Here is a 20,684-nt window from a genome sequence, read left to right as displayed (position 1 = left end):
CTGTGGCTGATCTTTCGACGGAGCCACGTTTACGGTTTGAATTCGTGAGAGTAACGTCGCCATGGGAAATCCAGTGTCGTGACAATCTGACTTTTATGAAGGTTGGAGTTAGGAAATTTCGCGAAAATTGGGAGATTTGATTTCGCGACATGAAATTCAGTGTCACGACCATCTGATTTTTATGAAGGCTGAAATCGTGAAATTTCGGGAAACTTGAGAGATTTGAATTCGCGACATGAAAACTGAAATCTTCAGTCACGGTGAACTGAAATCGGAGAATTTTGTGAAAAGTGAAAGATTTGATTTCGCGACATGAAATTGAGTGTCGTGGCAGTCTAATTTTCACGATAACAAAAGTCACGAAATTTCCTGAGAAAAGTTATCTTCGCCATTTTTTTAAAATGTCTAGACAACGAAGGAAGCATTTATAATTCGAGCAGGTTTTAAAGAGAGAGAAAACTTTCCTATAATTTTGTTAATTATATTCTTGAAATCGGGCAGAGAAAGAGAAGAATTTCATTGTCTATTCATCCACATGAATGCACATTGTCTGATGACAATCGACAGAGTTGCTCTTTCACTGGCTTCCATTCTCCATTAGTGTCACGCTTTGACAATTTAGCATATTAAAGTAATTCATGTACAAAGAAAAATTCTACTCGTTCTGCATTGCAATCACCAAGTCAAAATACATTCCTTAACATCTGTTTTATCAGTTTTCTTCCTCTAAAAAAGTTTCTTTCATATAAGTGTTAACATTTCTTTTGAAGCACCCTGTAGTTCCAATAAGAAAAAAGAAAACATTGATCATTTAGTGACAGTTTATCCTGCATTGCAATAACGAAGACAAGATAAATTTCTTAACATCTGTTTTATCAATTCTGTTCTCCTCAAAATCTTACTTTCATATAAGTGTATTTCTTTTGAAGCACCCTGTAGTTCCAATAAGAGAAAAGAAAACCAAACATTGACCATTCAGTGACAGTTTTTCCTGCATTGCAATAACGAAGACAAAAAAAAATTACTTGCATATATTATATGTATTGACATTTCTTTTGAAGCACCCTGTAGTTCCAATGAAAGAAAAGAAAACATTGATCATTTAGTGACAGTTTATCCTGCATTGCAATAACGAAGACAAGATAAATTTCTTAACATCTGTTTTATCAATTCTGTTCTCCTCAAAATCTTACTTTCATATAAGTGCATTTCTTTTGAAGCACCCTGTAGTTCCAGTAAGAGAAAAGAAAACCAACCATTGACCATTTAGTGACAATTTTTCCTGCATTGCAATTACTAAGACAAAAAAAAAATTACTTGCATATATTATATGTATTGACATTTCTTTTGAAGCACCCTGTAGTTCTAATTAAAGAAAAGAAAACATTGATCATTTAGTGACAGTTTATCCTGCATTGCAATAACGAAGACAAGATAAATTTCTTAACATCTGTTTTATCAATTCTGTTCTCCTCAAAATCTTACTTTCATATAAGTGCATTTCTTTTGAAGCACCCTGTAGTTCCAGTAAGAGAAAAGAAAACCAACCATTGACCATTTAGTGACAATTTTTCCTGCATTGCAATTACTAAGACAAAAAAAAAATTACTTGCATATATTATATGTATTGACATTTCTTTTGAAGCACCCTGTAGTTCCAATGAGAGAAAAGAAAAATAATGCATTACACTCACAATCTTCCACAATTCTATCAACCAAAAATTCGAACCAGAAATCTAACAATATTTTCTCAACCTAATCAACGAGCTTCTCTATCATCCAACTTGCATCAGCAGTAACAAGAAACGAAGCTCGGTTCCTCTTAAAATTCGAAGCTTCACCTTCCAACTATTCCTCGAACCAGGTGTCCCATTATTCAGACCTTGTATCCGTTCTAATAACAATAACAAAACGTTATTGTTTGCTCCTATTTGCAAGATCTGACGCAACTGGCACAGGACACCCAGTCGGTTAGGCATTGAAATCACGTTTCGCGTGAAATCTATTTTCCACCGCGAGCCATTATGAAACGAGAGTGGTCGCGAAGTGAATCAGTGAGAGAGAATCGACGAAGAAAAGGCACACGAACGAATTCAGCCTCGATTTGCGTCACAGGCTTGAAAAGGGGAGAGGCTACGAGGAATCGGAGAGTGGATTGATGCACTTTTATCGCTTCGAGGAAGAAACTGCGAAGGTTTATCGCCGATCATCGTCGACCGATGAGCCTCGACTTTCGATCTCCAACGGTGGGGGACCGTCTTTCTGTTAAAAATTTCACGCGAGCTCTAGTTCGTCGTGGAAACTGGGTTACCCAGAAACTGTTTATTTTCGGGACGCGGATTGTGGATGACGAAGGATAGACGTTTAACCCTTTCGTCACCAGCGTGATTCGTTTGTCCCGTTTGAGAAATTTCTTGGAAAAAATAATTGTGTCTTGAAAGGGTTGAGCTGGTAACTGGAAGATTTTAGAAGGATCGAAATGTTTCTTATTGCGCAATTTGTCGAATGCTGCTCGATTTCTCGAATCTTGAGAATTAGGTTAGGAATGAAATTCTTGGAAAATTTAATTGGGTCACGAAAGGGTTAATGGTAAAAATTGTAAGTGATAAAATGATGAAAAGTTTCTTATTGTGCAATTTGGCGAATGTTCGATTTCTCGAATTTTGAAAATTAGGTTAGAACTGTTGGAAAATTTTATTGGGTCGCGAAAGGGTTAATGGTAAAAATGTGAAAGTGACGAAAAGTTTCTTATTGTGAAATTTCTCGAATCTTGAGAGTTTTAGGTTAGGAATTAAAATTCTTGGAAAATTTAATTAGATCGATCAAGGGTTAACCGTGAAAGTGATCAAATGATGAAAATGAAATGTAAAGAATTGTGACACATCGTTCTGACTCAGTTTGACATACATTGTGAAAAATTACAAATTTGAAAAAGGTTAAAAATTTGAGAAACTTCGAATGAATTTTTTGTCACCGAAATTTACAAAAACGAAGAAAATTGAATTTAAGTAAATTTAATATATTAACATAAATTACAATGTCGACCCAAACTTCTGACCGCTCCTGTACAATTTCTATCAACTATTTTTTCCACATGTATTACAGAACGCTGTCTGATAAAAAGGATCAAGATTGTTTCTCATCAATGTTATTTTGCGTAGTATATTCATTGTTCTGTTACAAAGTGAATGGAGGCTTAATTTTTACTTGGAGGGTTCTCCGAGTCTTCGACATACACCCGGAACTTTCGAATCGTAAGGTCAATGGTGAAACACCTTTGGGTATATACTTTTGTTCGGTAGAATCTCTTCGAGTTGTTTCCACGAAGACAGGCGAACAGTTGCCAGCAACGAAGTGTTGTCTACAATGGTTAATCAAATATATTTATCCTTGATTTTTCCAAATATTCCCGTATTCTGACGAAACAGAAATTCCTTGAAATAAAAAACGAAATAAGTCAGCAGGAGCAACGAGACATCGATTCATCAAGTTCTTTTTCAAAGGACATCAATTATAAGCGACATTGTCACTCTGAAAGAACTCGATCGCGGTTAAAAATCGTTGGATATCCAACGACCGCTGGTTGCCACAGCTCCCAGATCAATTATAAATCATTTAACGTCGTTGTTCCACGGTGTCTCGCGTTAAGGCGCGTCGAGCCAAGACAGTAAAAAGGCGTGTACGCAAAAACAGGAGGAAACCAACGGCGGATCGATGATGAATCACGGTTCTTGACCGATCTGTGAATAATCGATCGAAACTTTCTCGTAAAAACGAACCAAGTCACGAATAGGTATTGCAAATTTATTGAAAAAATCGAGAAACTCTTCTGAAATGTACAGGCTCGATGCAAGGGACAATTTGGAAATTTTAATTGTCAATTCTAGGCGTGGTTAGGTGACAATTGTGAAATCTCGTTCTTCAACATTTTCTGGCACAGCTCCCTCATGTTTTTGTACGTTTCACCTGCATTCAAGTGTATGGGAAAATTGTGAAGGTGAGATCTCATTTTTCAACATTTTCCGACACAGCTCCCTCATATTTTTCAACATTTTTGCTCCAGCTCCCTCGTGTTTTTCAACATTTTACTTGCATTCAAGTGTATGGAACAATTCTGGATGTGAGGTCTCATTTTTCAACATTTTCTGGCACAGCTCCCTCGTGTTTTTCAACACTTTACTTGCGTTCAAGTGTATGGGGCAATTCTGACAGTGAGATCTCATTTTTCAACATTTTCTGCTGCAGTCATATTTTTCAACATTTTATCTGAATTCAAGTGTATGGAACAAATCTGGAGGTGAGATCTCATTTTTCAACATTTTCTGGCACAGCTCCCTCGTGTTTTTCAATATTTTACCTTCATTCAAGTGTATAGGAACATTCTGACAGTGAGATCTCATTTTTCAACATTTTCTGCTGCAGCTCTCTCATATTTTTCAACATTTTATCTGAATTCAAGTGTATGGAACAAATCTGGAGGTGAGATCTCATTTTTCAACATTTTCTGGTACAGCTCCCTCGTGTTTTTCAACACTTTACTTGCGTTCAAGTGTATGGGGCAATTCTGAAGGTGAAATCTCATTTTACTCTACTTACGATCTCGCTACATCGCTTCGACCGACTATACAATCACTCGTTAGACGTTCAAAGAGCGGACACACGTCGGTCGCTGCCGCGTCCGGTTGACAATAGATTCGTCAGCGGGTGCGTTCGCCGTTTATGCACGAGCCATTACGGTCACGATACTCTTCGAATATGTAATTTACGACTGAACCGCGAATACCGGTCGTGTTCTTCGATCTGCATACAATGACCCGGCGAGATACGTTAGAACATTGTCGCAATTATTATCGGCGCGCGTGCATCGGTTTCGATTTTTTTCAAATATTTCATATCTGCCGGCCTTCTTTCCACCTTTTTCTCCTTTTCTTTCTTTCTTTCCTTGTGTTAACGTTGGCGGACGAATAACACACGCCCCTGGCGAACGATGGAATTTAACCTTTCCACCATTATTCTCGCGCTTGAAACTCGGCTTCGTGAAAATCAACGACCACGAAGTGGCCTGAAGAGCGGAATCGATCGTTTGGATCGTGATTTCAAGGGATTTTCCGGCCTTTTTAACGATCTCGCGACCTCCATTCGTATCCTAAAATTTTCGTAAAAATTTCCAAACCGAGGAAAATTAGTGTACATCCCTGAAAGAATAATAATTATTATTGTAATTCATTCTTTTAGCAATATGTTACTTTTCCTCCGTTTGGGAATTTTTATGAAAATTTTTGGATACGAATGGAAAAGTCAATTTTCTGGCGAATCTTTTGTAAATTATTATTTATAAGCTGAACATTACTATTGCAAAATTATTCAGATTTTGTTGAAATCACATCTACGTGACTCTGTCTGTTTCCGATTCAGGAAAGAAAATTACACGCGAAGCAGATAATCCTTTTCTGTTGATCGAATAACGACTGCCTTCTGGTTAATGAATCACGACGGTTGAATTCTTCGTTGTGCACCGACTCGATTCGAGGAAACCTTCCATATGGATCCAATATTAAGTGTGATCTTGTGACTCGAGGCAGACAAAACGACGAGTTTCCAAATTTAGCACCAGCGGAGACCAAATTTATCGCGATTCCATCGATGGATAGGTGCAATTTGATTGTTTCGAGCGCAGAAAACGAAGGATGCCGAGTACTAATGAAATAGTCGACGCCTTTGAAGTTAGCTAACGCGTCATGGACCCTTTTAAAGCTTCACAACAGCGCAATAGATCGAATATAAATCTTCGAACGTCATCACGATTATCATCACACTTTCTGGGGTGAGGCTCCTCGATTGCCTATTTCGATTTCACATTGTTTCTTTTCTGCTTCCCATGACTTATGTCCTTTCCACGCGAATTTCGATATATCTCCGTCCTAAGAACGTTCTCGAAACTCGTTTGAAATTCGTGAATCGGCAATAACACGTCTGAGAAAATCTCGGGTGAAGATTGTCTAGTCACGGTGTTCACTTTTCGTATTTCTTGCAACTGTAATAACATTTTGACAATTCAAAACTTGAATTCGTTCGATTCTACAAATCACCAACGTTTAACCCTTTCGTTTCCAAATTATTCCGCAGCTACGCGAAATGTTTATTCGTACTTTGCGTGTGTCACAGGACAAATAAGCTATTGGTAAATATATTTTCACATTTGGGAAACGTTCGACGACTTTTTTCATCGATGTCCATTGGCGAAAGGGTTGAGGTAAATTTGTACCTTACAACAGTCAGACACGTGGCACAGGTTCTAGCCAAAATGCGACAAAAGTATTTGCATTGGTAGCAAAAATTAATTTTAATTCTTTTTTCGGTAAATAACTGACACCTAGATGCATAGTCAGCAAAAGAAAAAATCATAAATCAAAGGATTAACGATTTCTTTCATTAATGTCCATTTAGCAAAGTTTGACAATAACGAAGACATGATGCGGTTAAACACCTGAGACTTCAGATGCAACTAAACCGCAGAATATAGGTAAAACATTTGTTTCTGAATGAAATGCATTTAGTTATAATTAATAAAAATGAAAATGTAGTCATATGGATACAAATGGGGGCGAAAGGGTTAAGGTAAACATCAACGAGATAAACGTGAGAGAGCAGAAAGCTACGCAACGGTGAATCTACCAGCTGGCAAGGTGCATCGATTCCAACAAGTAGAATCGACAAATCGTACTTGGAAAACCGCCTTTCCTAAACACTTTGCACCTGGTGATCTCGCGGCTCGATCACATACGGTCTCGTAACTCATAAATATCCTCGATCATGGACGAGTTTAATACACGAATACAACAGCGGTGTATTGTTGCCGCTGTTGCATAACAGGCAGCCGTATAACACGCGAACTGTGCGATTACTCACGGTCGAGACACGATTGAAAAAGCATCCCGTTTCTCTGACAACTCAATAAAGCCGCGACATTGAGCGTGCAATGTTCGTCTGTGCATTCCATGTGGCTCGACGAGATTCTTTTTTTTTTTTTCTTTCTCAAATCTGACACATCTTCGTCCTTTTTTTTCCACGAATGTTCGTTAATCGTGATTGATGTTCTAACTCGTTAAAATTTTTGTCTGAGTTACTGTGTTCGAATATTTCGCGATGCTCCGCAGATCCTTTTCATTTTTTCCCCGAGATATTGTTTAATCAAGTTTCTCTTCTGTTTTTCGTGTGATTTCTGGTTTCGCGTAATTTTAAGTAATTACAATTTTCCTCGGTGCAAATATTCTTTCTAATTCGTGACAATCGAAACAATTGGAAGAAAGAAACACCAATTCTTTTACCTTGCGCCATCCGAAAAACGAGCCAATAATAACCTCCAATATGTATACGAACAAGGATCGACCGAAAAAAGAAAAAGTACCAAAACACTGTTCGATGAATCGCGATAAAAATTACGTGTATCGTGCATTATTACTAACGAATTACGTACGATTCCATAATATCTCGTACGCGCAACTACGCACTCGTACGAGCAAAAAGAAAAAAAGCAAGAAAAAAGGAGAGACGAAAAAAAAGAGAAGCAGCGAATATGGGCGATGGAGGTTACGAAATGGTTAGACACACACGGAGGGCGGCTCGCAGCGCAACCAACGATCGCTAGGAGACGCGGCCTTTTCTCGTCGATTACCGTCATTTCGATGCCGGGGCATTATCATTGCTCGTGGCGTTCCTTGTAATCGGTGGAACTCGCCCGTGGTAATCGACAGTTCCTGCATCGACGATTAATGTTACTGTTGTCGTTGCGCGTTGCACGTATCGGTGGAAAGTGAAACGAAGACGTCGACATATGTATGTATGCCGCCCATAGGTTTCTAGGACGATATTGCGTAAGCTAAATGATTCTGCTCTATTCTCCGATAATTAGTTTATCTCAGTTAGTTCCTTTCGTTCCGTTCAAATAATCATCATTCGAGAATTTCGAGGCTTTCGTTGTTTGGATCCTTTGAATTCTGGATTCAACCTGAGTCCAGTTATTTTTCAGGGATCGCTGGATTTTCTAAACCTTCGTGAAGCTAATTGCAACGTCGTCGAAGCATCGTCGACACAAAGTGTACGTCCCATGTGCCACCGTCGACACTGTGTCGACAGGGGTTTAGCACGTTCACTGCCGCCGTCGAAGCATTGTCGACACTGAGTGACGTTCCATGTGCCATCGTCGACACTGTGTCGACGTGGTTTAACACGTTCACTGCTCCGTCGTCGAAGCATCGTCGACACTGAGTGTCACGTCCCATGTGCCACCGTCGACACTGTGTCGACAGGGGTTTAACACGTTCACTGCTCCGTCGTCGAAGCATCGTCGACACTGAGTGTCACGTCCCATGTGCCACCGTCGACACTGTGTCGACAGGGGTTTAACACGTTCACTACCGCTGTCGAAGCATTGTCGACACCCAGTGACGTCCCATGTGCCACCGTCGACACTGTATCGACAGGGGTTTAACACGTTCACTGCCGCCGTCGAAGCATTGTCCGTCGTCGAAGCATCGTCGACACAAAGTGTACGTCCCATGTGCCACCGTCGACACTGTGTCGACGTGGTTTAACATGTTCACTGCTCCGTCGAAACATTGTCGACACAAAGTGTCACATCCCATGTGCCACCGTCGACACTGTGTCGACAGGGGTTTAGCACGTTCACTGCCGCCGTCGTAGCATTGTCGACACTGAGTGACGTTCCATGTGCCATCGTCGACACTGTGTCGACGTGGTTTAACACGTTCACTGCTCCGTCGTCGAAGCATCGTCGACACTGAGTGTCACGTCCCATGTGCCACCGTCGACACTGTGTCGACAGGGGTTTAACACGTTCACTGCTCCGTCGTCGAAGCATCGTCGACACTGAGTGTCACGTCCCATGTGCCACCGTCGACACTGTGTCGACAGGGGTTTAACACGTTCACTGCCGCTGTCGAAGCATTGTCGACACCCAGTGACGTCCCATGTGCCACCGTCGACACTGTATCGACAGGGGTTTAACACCTTCACTGCCGCCGTCGAAGCATTGTTGACACCGAGTGACGTCCCATGTGCCATCGTCGACAGTGGGTCGACGGTGTATCAGTGAATTGGTGGCACACGGCGCGTTCCTCGCGATTTTCTCGCGGCAGCGAACTTGTTGAACACGGAAGCGTTGATTAATAATACAATCACTGATTTAAGTCTTCCTAATCTCTTATTCTTGCTTCAGTATATACAGGACGATGCGTAATTAAATCTGTACATTCCGAGTTATTCGTTCAATCGTTGTTCCCATTGAAGTTCTTCGAACTCTGACTCATCCGCGATACTATTTCCAAATTTCTCGATCTATATTTACACCGTACAACTACTACAGCCCACGTAATTCCGAGTACATATCGTGTCGCCATTCATACAGTCGGCAGAGATAAGGGAAATTGTCATTCAATTCGACTCGCGACACGGTTATTCGAAACGATCGAAAATAGAACGATATTACATAATCTCGATAATTCCTCTGTCGATGTGCAAACGTTCCCCGTTACTCTCTCTCTCTCTCGTCGCGACTGTGTTCGAACAAGTCGATAGTTGGTTCGTCGTCAATTAATGTCAATCAATGTAGCGTCACGTACTGTTGTCGTTACATTTCCTAGTACCGTGTATCATTGACATCGTATGGAAATGTCGATGTCTATTGTATCTGGTGCGGTATTATGCAATACGAAGAACCGTTCCCTCTAATCATCGATCATTTTTTTTCTTTCCAATATCAAAGAGTAACTCGTGCATAGTCGACGGTGTTTGCTTTAAATCCGTCGGAATAACACGTTTTCCTTTTTGTCAGCTGAAGTTTAAATAACCACCGTTCGAACTTATCTCTGTTATCTTTCCTTTTTCTACATTGTTTACGATTTTTTCTTTTTTTTTTACAGCTGCACACCGTTACGCAACACGATCACGTAATTCGCGTAATCTTTATTGTTAAGCTTTATTTTACACCTTTCTCCGCTCTTGCAGTCTCGTACGATCAATAATTCCGGTATTGTCTCGTAACGCGCGATGCCGCGAATCATTAGATCTGCTGATAACATTTGAAAGACAGGAAACAACGGCGGCCTATTGAGTTCTTGCCAGTTTCGAGAACTTCATCTCGATCTCATTTACATCTGAGTTATTTAATTTCAACCGTTGCTACTCGTTTTCACCTACACTTCTGCCCGTTCGGTGCTTTATTACCTCTCTGTTACCTCATCGAATATTATCGAATGAAAAACACGAGAGAAAAGTGGAATTTCCACGAAGGAGGATGACAAGTGTTTCGAAGTACGATACTGTTGAAGAAATAAGAGGAAGAAGTGAAAAATGAATGAAAGATAAGCGAGAACTGTAAAAGAAACAGAAAAAAAGAACGAAGAAGGAATTTTCTTATTTCGCAGATTTCAAGTTAAAGTAAGCGAGTTAAGTAGAAAAAGTGAACATTTAACCCTTTCGACGATTTTCAATCACGGCCGCAAAATTTTTCACTTCGGCGTTTTAAAATTGTCAAAAAATTAAAAAGTAAAAATTCCAAAATTTGCCGTTTTCAAAACACCGGTAGCAACGAAAGAGTTAACAAAAGATGACAAAGAATTGCGAAAGAAAAAAAGGAACGAAGAGAGAATTTCCAAGTGAAAAGGAGCAGTGTCCTTAAATTTTCAATTAATTCAATTATGTATCTTTTTTTTTTTCCCCAAAAATAAATCGATAAAAGCCGGGGCGAAAAAATGGCGACAATGTCGATTCCCCGTGAAGCAACTTCGTCCTCGAAACTGTCAGGCTCGTGCATTCCGTCTGTTGACCGTACGTGCGTTCTTGAACTTCCGCTTCTTTCGAACGCGTGGCGAATGCAACCGCGAGAGTCCGCTAATCGTTGCGCGCCACGTGAATTACGCAACGGGATCCTTGCATAACCTAAAAATTAATAATTCCTTTTTACCGATATATACATACATATATGTACGTATACGTATACCGATCGAGATATTTCGCGTTCCAAACGCGAAAGAGAGTTACGCACAGCTGGATGAAAAACTACACGGCCATTAACCATTGACTGGCTAGCTCAAGTATTTCGTTGCGTAATCTGTTACCGCGATAAATTTGAACGTTATTGAAGAAGCGGACGAAGCACACACTTTGTCCAGTGTTAAATTTAGAACGAGTCCAATCTGGAGTGAAAACAGAATGTTTTACTGTTTTTCTCGGATTTAAACGAAGAATAGAGAATTCGATTTTTTTTTTTTTTAGTCACATTTGCTTCAAATTTAAATTCAATTTTTCAATTTAAGCGAAGTATTCAACTTCTTTATTTTGTAATAGTTTCCTGTTAACTACGAAGCTTGTTGAAATTTTTGTGTTTCCATTTAAAGTTACCCTTGAGAAAAATTGCTATAATTGACAAAGTACTTGATATTTTGGTATCTGAAATTTTATTCCAAAACACAATTCAACTCTTTGGTTACGATTTTTGATTAACAAGCTCTCGGAAGAATGTTCGAGGTGTAAATTTTTAAGGTTAGGTTCGAAATATATATAATGGCGGTAAATTCAAACGGCGTAAGAACGTACAACGATTTTTAAAATTATACCACTTTCGAAGGATAAAAGAGTAACGTAAGGGGACATGATAAATCACTCGCACCCCGTGACAGTGTTTAAAAATCATTCATTCTTCACCTGCTCATCGTAACTTCCACGCAATCCTTTCATAGACTATTGAGTAATAAAGATTACCAGTCTCGCTTATCCATTTCCGCGTTGGTACTTTCACGTCTATCAAACGAAGGAAAACGCGATTGTCGCGGCAAGGGCGCGTGGAAATGAATGAAGGCGGGCGTCGCTTCGCGTCTTCTCGCGGCAAAAAATTAATTATTTATTACCTCGTTGCCCGTTAACTCGCCTCTGTGTGTCGAGGCTAGGCGGTATATACAGCCGGACAACGCGTGAATTATCACTCGATCTGCAATTTATCGTCATTAACGCGGGTTTCTTGGAAGCAGAGTATCGATACCAATTTCCATTAGCGATGGGTTTAAGTATCTCGCAAATTTGTTCAAATTTTGAAAACAAAACAAATTGTTTTTTATTAAATTCCAAACTTTTTCAAGTATTTCGAAAAATAGAAACGAGATTGAACTAATTTTCGACAGTTTTCCAAATCACATCTGAATGGCTGCCTCGATCATTTTTCTCTTGATGGTGCAATACATTTTAAGTACTCTGGCCTTACAAATACCCCATAAATTTTCGATGGGATTTAAACGGGGCGTCTAATACTCTTCTCTCGAAAATACCGGCTGAGTTCTGCTGGAAAATTCGTTCGTTCGAATTTGAGGTTATGTTTTGCGCGTAACTGTTCGCGTTGATTCGTACAATACTGTAAAACGTACGAAACACTGTTCGAAAGTGAAAGTTTCAATTTAAGTTAAAATCGATACGAATTGATTCCATCGCTGATTTCTCATTCGTTCGTTCAATGCATAACCAAGATGGCGGTCGCTTACATGGAAGACTCGTGGGCTCTCGTACACGTTTGTGGCAGCGTGGTTAAATCGAAATAACAGCCGTCGTGCTGTTTACTCGATTACCAAGATAAAACCGCCATTTGACGATTTTTTATCCACCGTTTTTCCTACCGCCTAATGACTGCGATTTCAGTGACGCCGCCTTTTTGCATCTAAGCGACCTTCTCGCCCCCCATCATTTGCATTTGCTCGCAACTTCTTGCTTAACTGCAATTATGTCGCGAATATAGACCTGTTGGGTGCGTTTCATGCGAAGCGTAGTCTCCACTCGAGGATGATTACTTCAGGTTTTTCTTCTTTCTCTTTTTTTAACTAAATCATATCAGAATGTAAGATAATGAATGAATTCATGACCATTCCATCTGATTTTATTGCTTAAAAATATGTGGGTTTACTGCATGTGTTCATAATTTCTTGTGTTTTTTGTGAATACGTATACGATTTCGTCGTGTTCAAAGGGTTAAAAATAAGAGAAACGAAAAGTAATGGAAAAGGGGGCACGTTGAATTTTTGATTAGCGATGTTCGATCGAGATGGCCTGTTTCTTTAAATTCAGATCGGATGAAAATTTTAATGGACGGTGAAGAATAGAGGAGGAGAAAGATTGCTGCAGTTTTTGGGGCAAATTCTCTAAAAGGTGGCACCAGCGAAACGTTAAACGAATTAAGCATGCAATTGCGTTAAATTTTTCTGTCCTCGAGAACTTTACGTAACACCCTTGTTTCGTGTCTCCAACCTCTGTTCGGATTACTTCTTTTACCTCGTTACATTCCACTTCTGTCAAGATTGCAATTAGAAATTTGAAGCGCCCGAGAATTTCTAAAGTTCGAAATTCGTGCATCGAAACGCTGAACATTCTGTACTAGCGTTATTCTTTACAAAAACGAATATACAAGGTGGTTCAAAAAGTGTGACACAATCAGGTGTATAATAATTCTTCGTGAAAAAACGAATAAAAAATGTGGAATCAAATTTTTCGTTACGAGCCTTCGTTTACTGGAGAATCCATTTTGAAATTTCTGTGGGGCTGCACAAATTAGTATTTCTGTTAACACTTTTGTGTTCATCGACGTAGTTACCATTTCAATCTGACTTCGACGTTTTCTATCTCAATTTACAGCAGGCTCAGTTTGTCAATATTAACCGAAACACCATAATTGCGCCATTTGTGTACGCTGCCGCACGTAACTTCAAAATCGATTTCCTCGGAAACGAAGGGTCGTATCGAAAAACTTTATCCCACAAGTTCGATCTATTTTTTAACAACGAATCACCTGATACCCCGTTCTACCAAATTGTCCAACATTTTTGTTAACGATATCACACTAGCACGTTGTTGCGCGACACACTGTATCGACATGATGTACAGTGGGTCGAAGCAAAAGGGCGTGACGCCAAGAGAACCGCAATGAAATCGGCGAACGTCGCTTTCTACCGTTACCAGAATCGTGTGAAATTCGTTGGACGCGATCTAAATAGAAATCATCGATCGGCGAACCGCGAGGGGTAGGCTCGCGCGATTTCTACCGTTACCAGAATCGTGTGAAATTCGTTGGACGCGATCTAAATAGAAATCATCGATCGGTGAACCGCGAGGGGCAGGTTCGCGCGACCATTTGCATCGAAATACAACGCATACGTACGCAAAGGTGACGGGGAGGGATACACGTTCACCGACGAACACACAACCGGAATAAGCCTAAAGTACAGAGGAAAGAAAAATGAGAAAAAAGAGAAATGACGAACACGCTTACTCTGAAAAATATTCGGACACCAGGTATATAAGTTTGCCTTTCTAGCGATGTATTTCGGTTAATTATAAAGCGATTGGATTCGCGTTTTTTCCCTATGAAACGTCATTTATCGTACTTTACGATTACCTATTGTTACCGAACGCATTTTCACATATCACATTCTGCAATACAGATCAACCAAATAATGATCACTTCAAATATTCACGATATTTGAAATATCTTCGATATTTCTGCCGGCGTGGTGGTTGAATGGTTGTTTCGTTAGCATCGGAATATTTTTCAGAGTAAGCGTAGAGTTTCGCAAGGCGAGAAAGGGTGTTGTTTCCATTGATAGGATCGAATTTTCGAGGCGTTGCCCGTACCAGGAAACCGATTTTCTTCGCCCAGGCAGGCGAATTAAATCGCGACGGCTCGGGTCAACGCGTGGCAATAATCGCGACTATCGATGGGGATCCGATTAGCATAAGCGATGTGTGGCGTGCCGTTGGTACCGCCTGTTGCTCCACATTCCCGAGCACACTCGTAATACACGCCGGCAAGGTCCCACCTTTTGTCAAGGATGAAAAATTCCTCGGCTTGGCGACCGCGCGGCCCCTAATTGCTCCGCACACTTTTCCCAACGTCGCCAATTAAATCCCTCGCGTCTACGACACCAGCGATGCCTTTGTGGAAAATTCGAGACGAGACATTCGAAATTCCAAGGGAAAAGTTTCAATCTTGTTCAAATCGTATCTTCTAATACAGAACACCCGAGAAAACGCAATTTTTCCGGAATTCTTTCATCTAACGGGTGTTCCAATTTTTCCCCACTTGCTCGTTTTTTTTTTTTAACCCTTTGCACTCTTTGAGACGACTAAGAAGCGACACTGCTATTATATTTACAATCTCGTAAATAATTAATGGAGGCACCCCTAAAGCTAATATTTCCAGGACAGCAGGTTCACCATATGTTATAGGTCTCAGGATCTTGTATAACAAAAATACATTATATATCGAAGTAAAACAGTTATATTCGTTAACACGTTAAGCGCCGTGTCAGTCGCCGGTGACTGACGCTACACTTTCCGTTCAGGCCGCGTCAGTCACTGTTGACTGACGATATACAATTTAAAAAATTATATTCTTCGATCAATAAATTTTAAATAATTTGGAGATCATAAAAGAATGTACCTAAATATCACTTGTTAGCAAAAAAAATTTTAACGAGTATTATTAAAACACATGCAGCTATTGAAAAAACACACCACAAAGTTGTATTCGGTACCAACAAAGGTAAGATTTCGTTGGTCACGCAGTCTTATCGCAACCTTACACAGATCTTCGGCCGCCAGCATATCGGTGAAATCGGATATCGCGGGCTAAACGGAAAGGAAGAACAAGACAGGCTTGGCGCTTAACGTGTTAATATATATATATATGGTTTATTTTTATGCTAGTTTAAAAAAATTTCATTAATTTTATCGAGCAAACAAGCTCTAATTTTCTATTTCCTTATGGAAACAGAAGGCCTTCGAGTGCAAAGGGTTAAAAGTTTGTCTCTCGAAGAAGTACAGTTGCGACAAGTTCGACAATTATTCGGCGCGATAAGAGGAATATTTCCATTTCCACGAGATCTTATTTCGGTATTTTGTCATCGCGCTGGATTGCATAATCTCACGGCGCGCGTCGCAAATACAGAACCGACGTCGTTCACCCCTTTATTTCCACACGTTTGGCGAGCGAAACGTCGGAGAGTGCTTCGGTCACACCCTGTATATACGAGTTATTGCTCGAACAACGAGAAACAACCGATTCGTCTCGTAATATTCGCGTGTCTTCGTGCTCTTAATGAACAATAGCTCACGGGGTAATCGTGACACGTTGTTCCAGGAACAATTACGCAAGAAATTATGTAAATGTTGTTATTCGAAGCGCGTTTAAAGCACGGGGCTAATCCTTCGTAACCGCGAATACCGTCGAAATTCTTTTCGTTATCGTTACCACCCAGCCACGGTGATTTAAAATATTTGTCGGCAAGCTCGCTAATTAATTGGACATCGAAACGGAGAGAACGATTCGGTGGGTAGGAAAAAAGAAATCGCGGTATAACGGGTGAATACGTATCGCCAGTCATTTTTACGGTATCCACGAATTTACGAAGCATGGAACCAATCTCTCTCTCTCTCTCTCTCTCTCTCTCTCTCTCTCTCTCTCTTTAGGACGTTCTAATAAACGCATTGACTGTTCCCTTACATAATTGGAAAGCGCGCGCGTGATTTTCGTGTTATAAAACTGCATTAATAGGACGGCAATTAAAACGTTAATGCCCACTGAGCAAGTTAAGTGCTGGGGAATTAGCGCAATAAACTCGAACCTCTGTTCGGGCCGCGGCGGGGCCCCACACCGTGTTGTACCTTTCCACGATTAATTATAAATCAGCAATGATCGTGGACTCGGTTGCAAATTTTCGTCTAATTAGAAAATGTTCCTCTTCGTGGGATGCTTTTTCCCTCGTTCACCGAGACAAGTATCCTTGCCTTGTGGACACTTCCGATGGTATTGGACTTCATTTTCTACTCCGCTCGTTCGTTCGCTGAAAATTCATGGAAAATTTCATCCTTCTGAACGACGAATTTTTTCCGACTTTTTCTTCCCCCTTTTCTTATTGGTGCACACTTTCTCTCTCTCTCTCTCTCTGCTCGTCTCCTATATTTAGCACGGATAGAAATTGAAGAGGAAAGAAAATCATATCGTGAGATATGACTCATACAAGCTCTCCCTCTCCCCCGGTGTTGTATGCAAAATCACGGAACATTTGCATCACTCATAAATTATCGTTGGTCGTTTCTATTCGTTACACCGTTATCCCGACGATCTCTCTGTTGCCCACGTGTAATGCCGATACACACTTAGAATTGCTGCTCCGCTCCTAAAATTGTTCCATTCAGATTTCTCAACGATCAGTTCCCTTGAAATATATGTACGAACAAGTGTGTAAAATTTCGAACGCCTACTCTCTCGACGGTGTCTCCCCGGGCAATATACCGGGTGTGCGAAAAAGTTTTGGGCAAAATTTTGAGTGTAGATAGTGTAGGAAAAAGGAAGAAGAAAAGTTCATATGAATGTGTGTCCTAAAACGCGTTTTTATGGGGTAAATTTGTGCGTAGACTGTCGTACGCGTTGAATCTGACGGAGTACACTTCGGATACGCATTCTTTTTCGCGTTGATATTCGTTTCTGGACATACGTTGATATAAACTTTTTCTCTTATTTCGTCACGTAGAACTTACATGCGAAGTTTTGCCGAAACGTTTTGGTACACCCTGTATATCGATGTACAGGTTGGAAAAGGACGATTCGAGGTGGGTAACAAAATTTTCTCATCGAAATTATACTATTTTATTATCATTACTCTTCGAGTATATCATACTCTTCCTTTTGTTCCTGTTGCGATTATCATTGCAACGTTCGTTGCATTTTTTCGAACTTGAATTTCAACGATACCGCGTCGATATAACGAATTTCTTCACAAGCAGATTTTCTCAATGGAAGAAATTCTATTTCTCCTTTCGTGTAGAATCGTCAGTTTTTAGGTTATACGACCAATTACACGACACCCTGTATATCGATAATGCTCGATAAATATATATATATATAGATTGATTAAATATAGATAGGCTAGAAGACCCCGTTTAGAGTAGGACTAAATCCTTTCTCTCTCATAATCTCCTCCCTTTCCCCTCGTGAGTAGCGTGCCGTGTGGCTGCACGTGACCACGGAGCACGCGTGACACGTGCACGCATGCCAGACCTACAAAACGGCCTGTCAGTAGGTCTGGCCACGACCAGAGGCGAGGAAAAGTTAGAAAAGGCTTTGCGAAACCGGCGGAATTGCTTGTGCCACTGGTCGCAGCGCGCCGTTTGACCTTGGTCGATGCAGCGCCCCGGTAAAAGTGGTGTACGTGTTGAAACAACACGCGGAGATAGTTTCCAGCGTGTCCCCGCTTGTTTACTTATTGCGATTTGACGAGTACTTACGTTACGATGCACGAAAATTCGGGACACAACTGGGTAGGGGAAGTAGCTGTTTCACAAACAATTGATGCGCATGCGCAGGGGAAAAGCACATGGTGGCTAGCAAGTTCGAAACGACAGTCGAATAATATTGTTGGTTTATCGATATATATACACGTGTGACAGGGTTGTATAGAAGTAATAATGACAAACATTGTAGTCGATGTTTGTCAACTTGATTTAATCAAGTCAGTGCAAGTGTTTGATCCTTGTTTTTTTTTTTAAATCGAGAGCTTCGTTGAACGATTCCTGAATTTTGTCTAGCGTAGAATTAACGTAGCTCCACCTAGTGATTTTAGACTGTACTAATAAGCACCGGTGTCCTTGAACTGTAGGATACTGTTTACAATTCCGCATCTTTTTTCTACGTAACTCTGAAGAGCGACGTTAAAACATCGAAACGATTTAGTTAATGAACGTTTTATATCGAATTTATGTACACTTTTTGTTCTTGTATACTTTCCGAATTACGACATCTCGAGTAACTGCGTCAGTTATACGAACGGGTTTGTTCCGTTTTCTGTTTACAGAGAACCTGGCGCCATCGGAGCTGAAGAAGTTGAGAAACAAACAGAGGAAGCAACGCAGAAAGGCTGAATTAGAACGACAACAAGCTGCCCAAGCACAGGAGAAGAGGGAACAGCACAATAAGTCGCGGCAACAAACCGATCCAGATTTAGAGCAGCCGACGTTAGACGAACTTATACCGGAGAAATTGGAGAGGGTTAGTAGAACGATGTAAATCCGCCATGTTCGTAATTCCCGCGTTAATTCGAAATCGAGTCGAGCTGAACGATTGTTTTTCAGGTCGAGGACCCGCTAGAGCAGGCAATCAAATTTTTACAACCGTTGCAAGAACTAGCGTCGAACAGAATAGAGACGCATCTGATGGCATTTGAAATCTACATTCGTAAAGGTGCGTATTAATTGAAATTCACTAATCTGATCGTTGATCCTTAATTTTCGAACCACCTGAAGTTGCAGTCGTTAGAATTTGTCCAGTGAAGTTTTTTTCTTTAACCATTTCTTGACCAGTGGAACGTATATGTTCCACTTGATTACTCGAAGAAATATTTATCTCGATTTAGTTATTCATTACAGATAGGTAGGTAAATAAATTCTTTAAGAGAGAAAAAAAAAAAAGAAGAATTCGGTTACGAAATGGTTAAGAAACACGGTAGATCCCACGTGGAACATAACCTTAATCGTATTTATAATAAAAAATCGACACAAATGAATCTTGCGATGCTTAAAGTTGACAAAACGTTTCTTGCAGGTCGTACGTTACTGATGTTAAAGTCGATAAAACGTGCACACGATCTAGACCCGAACAATCCTGACCTGCACATGTGTCTAGTACGCTTCATGTTGCACACCAGCCGTTCACCTCTGGAGGGACCCGTGGGCGAAGTAGTGAAACTGCAAACGGTGGGCATCTACTCGGCACCAACGGCCACCCAGTTGAACGCGGAATTCCTGAAGAAGAATCGAAACTCACTGCCTCATCAGCTTCAGGGTGCAAAGATGCTTCACGTCCTTGACCCGTCCGCTCAATCGAAAGCTCTCTCTCTGATCACTAGCATCGATGATCTCGAAGGTGTAACACTGCAAAATTGTACAAGGGTGTTGGAATCGTTGCGTAACGGTGACTTTGGCCATTGCGACACAACAATCACCGAATACATGGCGAAATGCCATAAACGCTTCCCATACGCGACTGCTTTTCGACCGCCAGAATCAAGCACCGACCGCAAGCATCAAGAGAAAGAGAATTCCATCAAGAACTGATCCAGGCACGCGCTGTCCAGCGTCACTGAATTACTACGTGGACGACGAGGGGGCAATGGAGGAGGTGAAGAAGGAGAAGGAAGAGGAAAAGGTGGTGGAGGAGGAACTGTGTGTTGAGCTCTGCGTTAAGGAAAAGGGAAAAAATATAATAATAAATGAAAACTAACGTCGAATGCAAAACGAATGAACGCGAACGATAACGATGAACATATATAGTGAAAGAAGTAAGCGAAATTGGCGGATTTAAGATTGATAATTATTAAACATGTATTATACACGAACTGTTCCTGGAAGGGGTTTCATGTAGTGTGTACAGTGCTGGGACAGTGCTGGATAAACAATCTTTAATAATAAATTATAACATTAACCGGGCGCGAGATTTAACGCCCACCGACGTGGTCCCGAATTTTAGGTGAACGAAGAAAAGGATGGCTTTAGCTAAATATTAATTAACAATTGGAACAGAATGGAGGGATGGGGTGGAGTACTACAGTGTGTAAAATATATGACGTGCGTAA

General features: G+C 40.7%; 1 protein-coding gene across 1 annotated transcript in view; it reads left to right on the top strand.

Annotated features, from left to right (window-relative positions):
• LOC108571629 (N-alpha-acetyltransferase 15, NatA auxiliary subunit) overlaps positions 1-20,627 on the top strand; it is a 67,391-nt gene extending 46,764 nt beyond the window's left edge. The window contains exons 9-11 of the mRNA XM_017933713.1: positions 18,909-19,102; positions 19,186-19,294; positions 19,655-20,627. Of these exons, the coding sequence (XP_017789202.1) occupies positions 18,909-19,102; positions 19,186-19,294; positions 19,655-20,166 (815 nt within the window). The 3' untranslated portion in view covers positions 20,167-20,627. The remainder of the gene's footprint in view (positions 1-18,908; positions 19,103-19,185; positions 19,295-19,654) is intronic.
• The last annotated feature ends 57 nt before the right edge of the window (positions 20,628-20,684 follow it).

This window comes from Habropoda laboriosa, unplaced genomic scaffold (genome assembly GCF_001263275.1).
Source record: "Habropoda laboriosa isolate 0110345459 unplaced genomic scaffold, ASM126327v1 scaffold40, whole genome shotgun sequence".
In the NCBI taxonomy this organism is placed as follows: domain Eukaryota; kingdom Metazoa; phylum Arthropoda; class Insecta; order Hymenoptera; family Apidae; genus Habropoda; species Habropoda laboriosa.
This window is presented reverse-complemented; position numbering and strand designations above follow the sequence as displayed.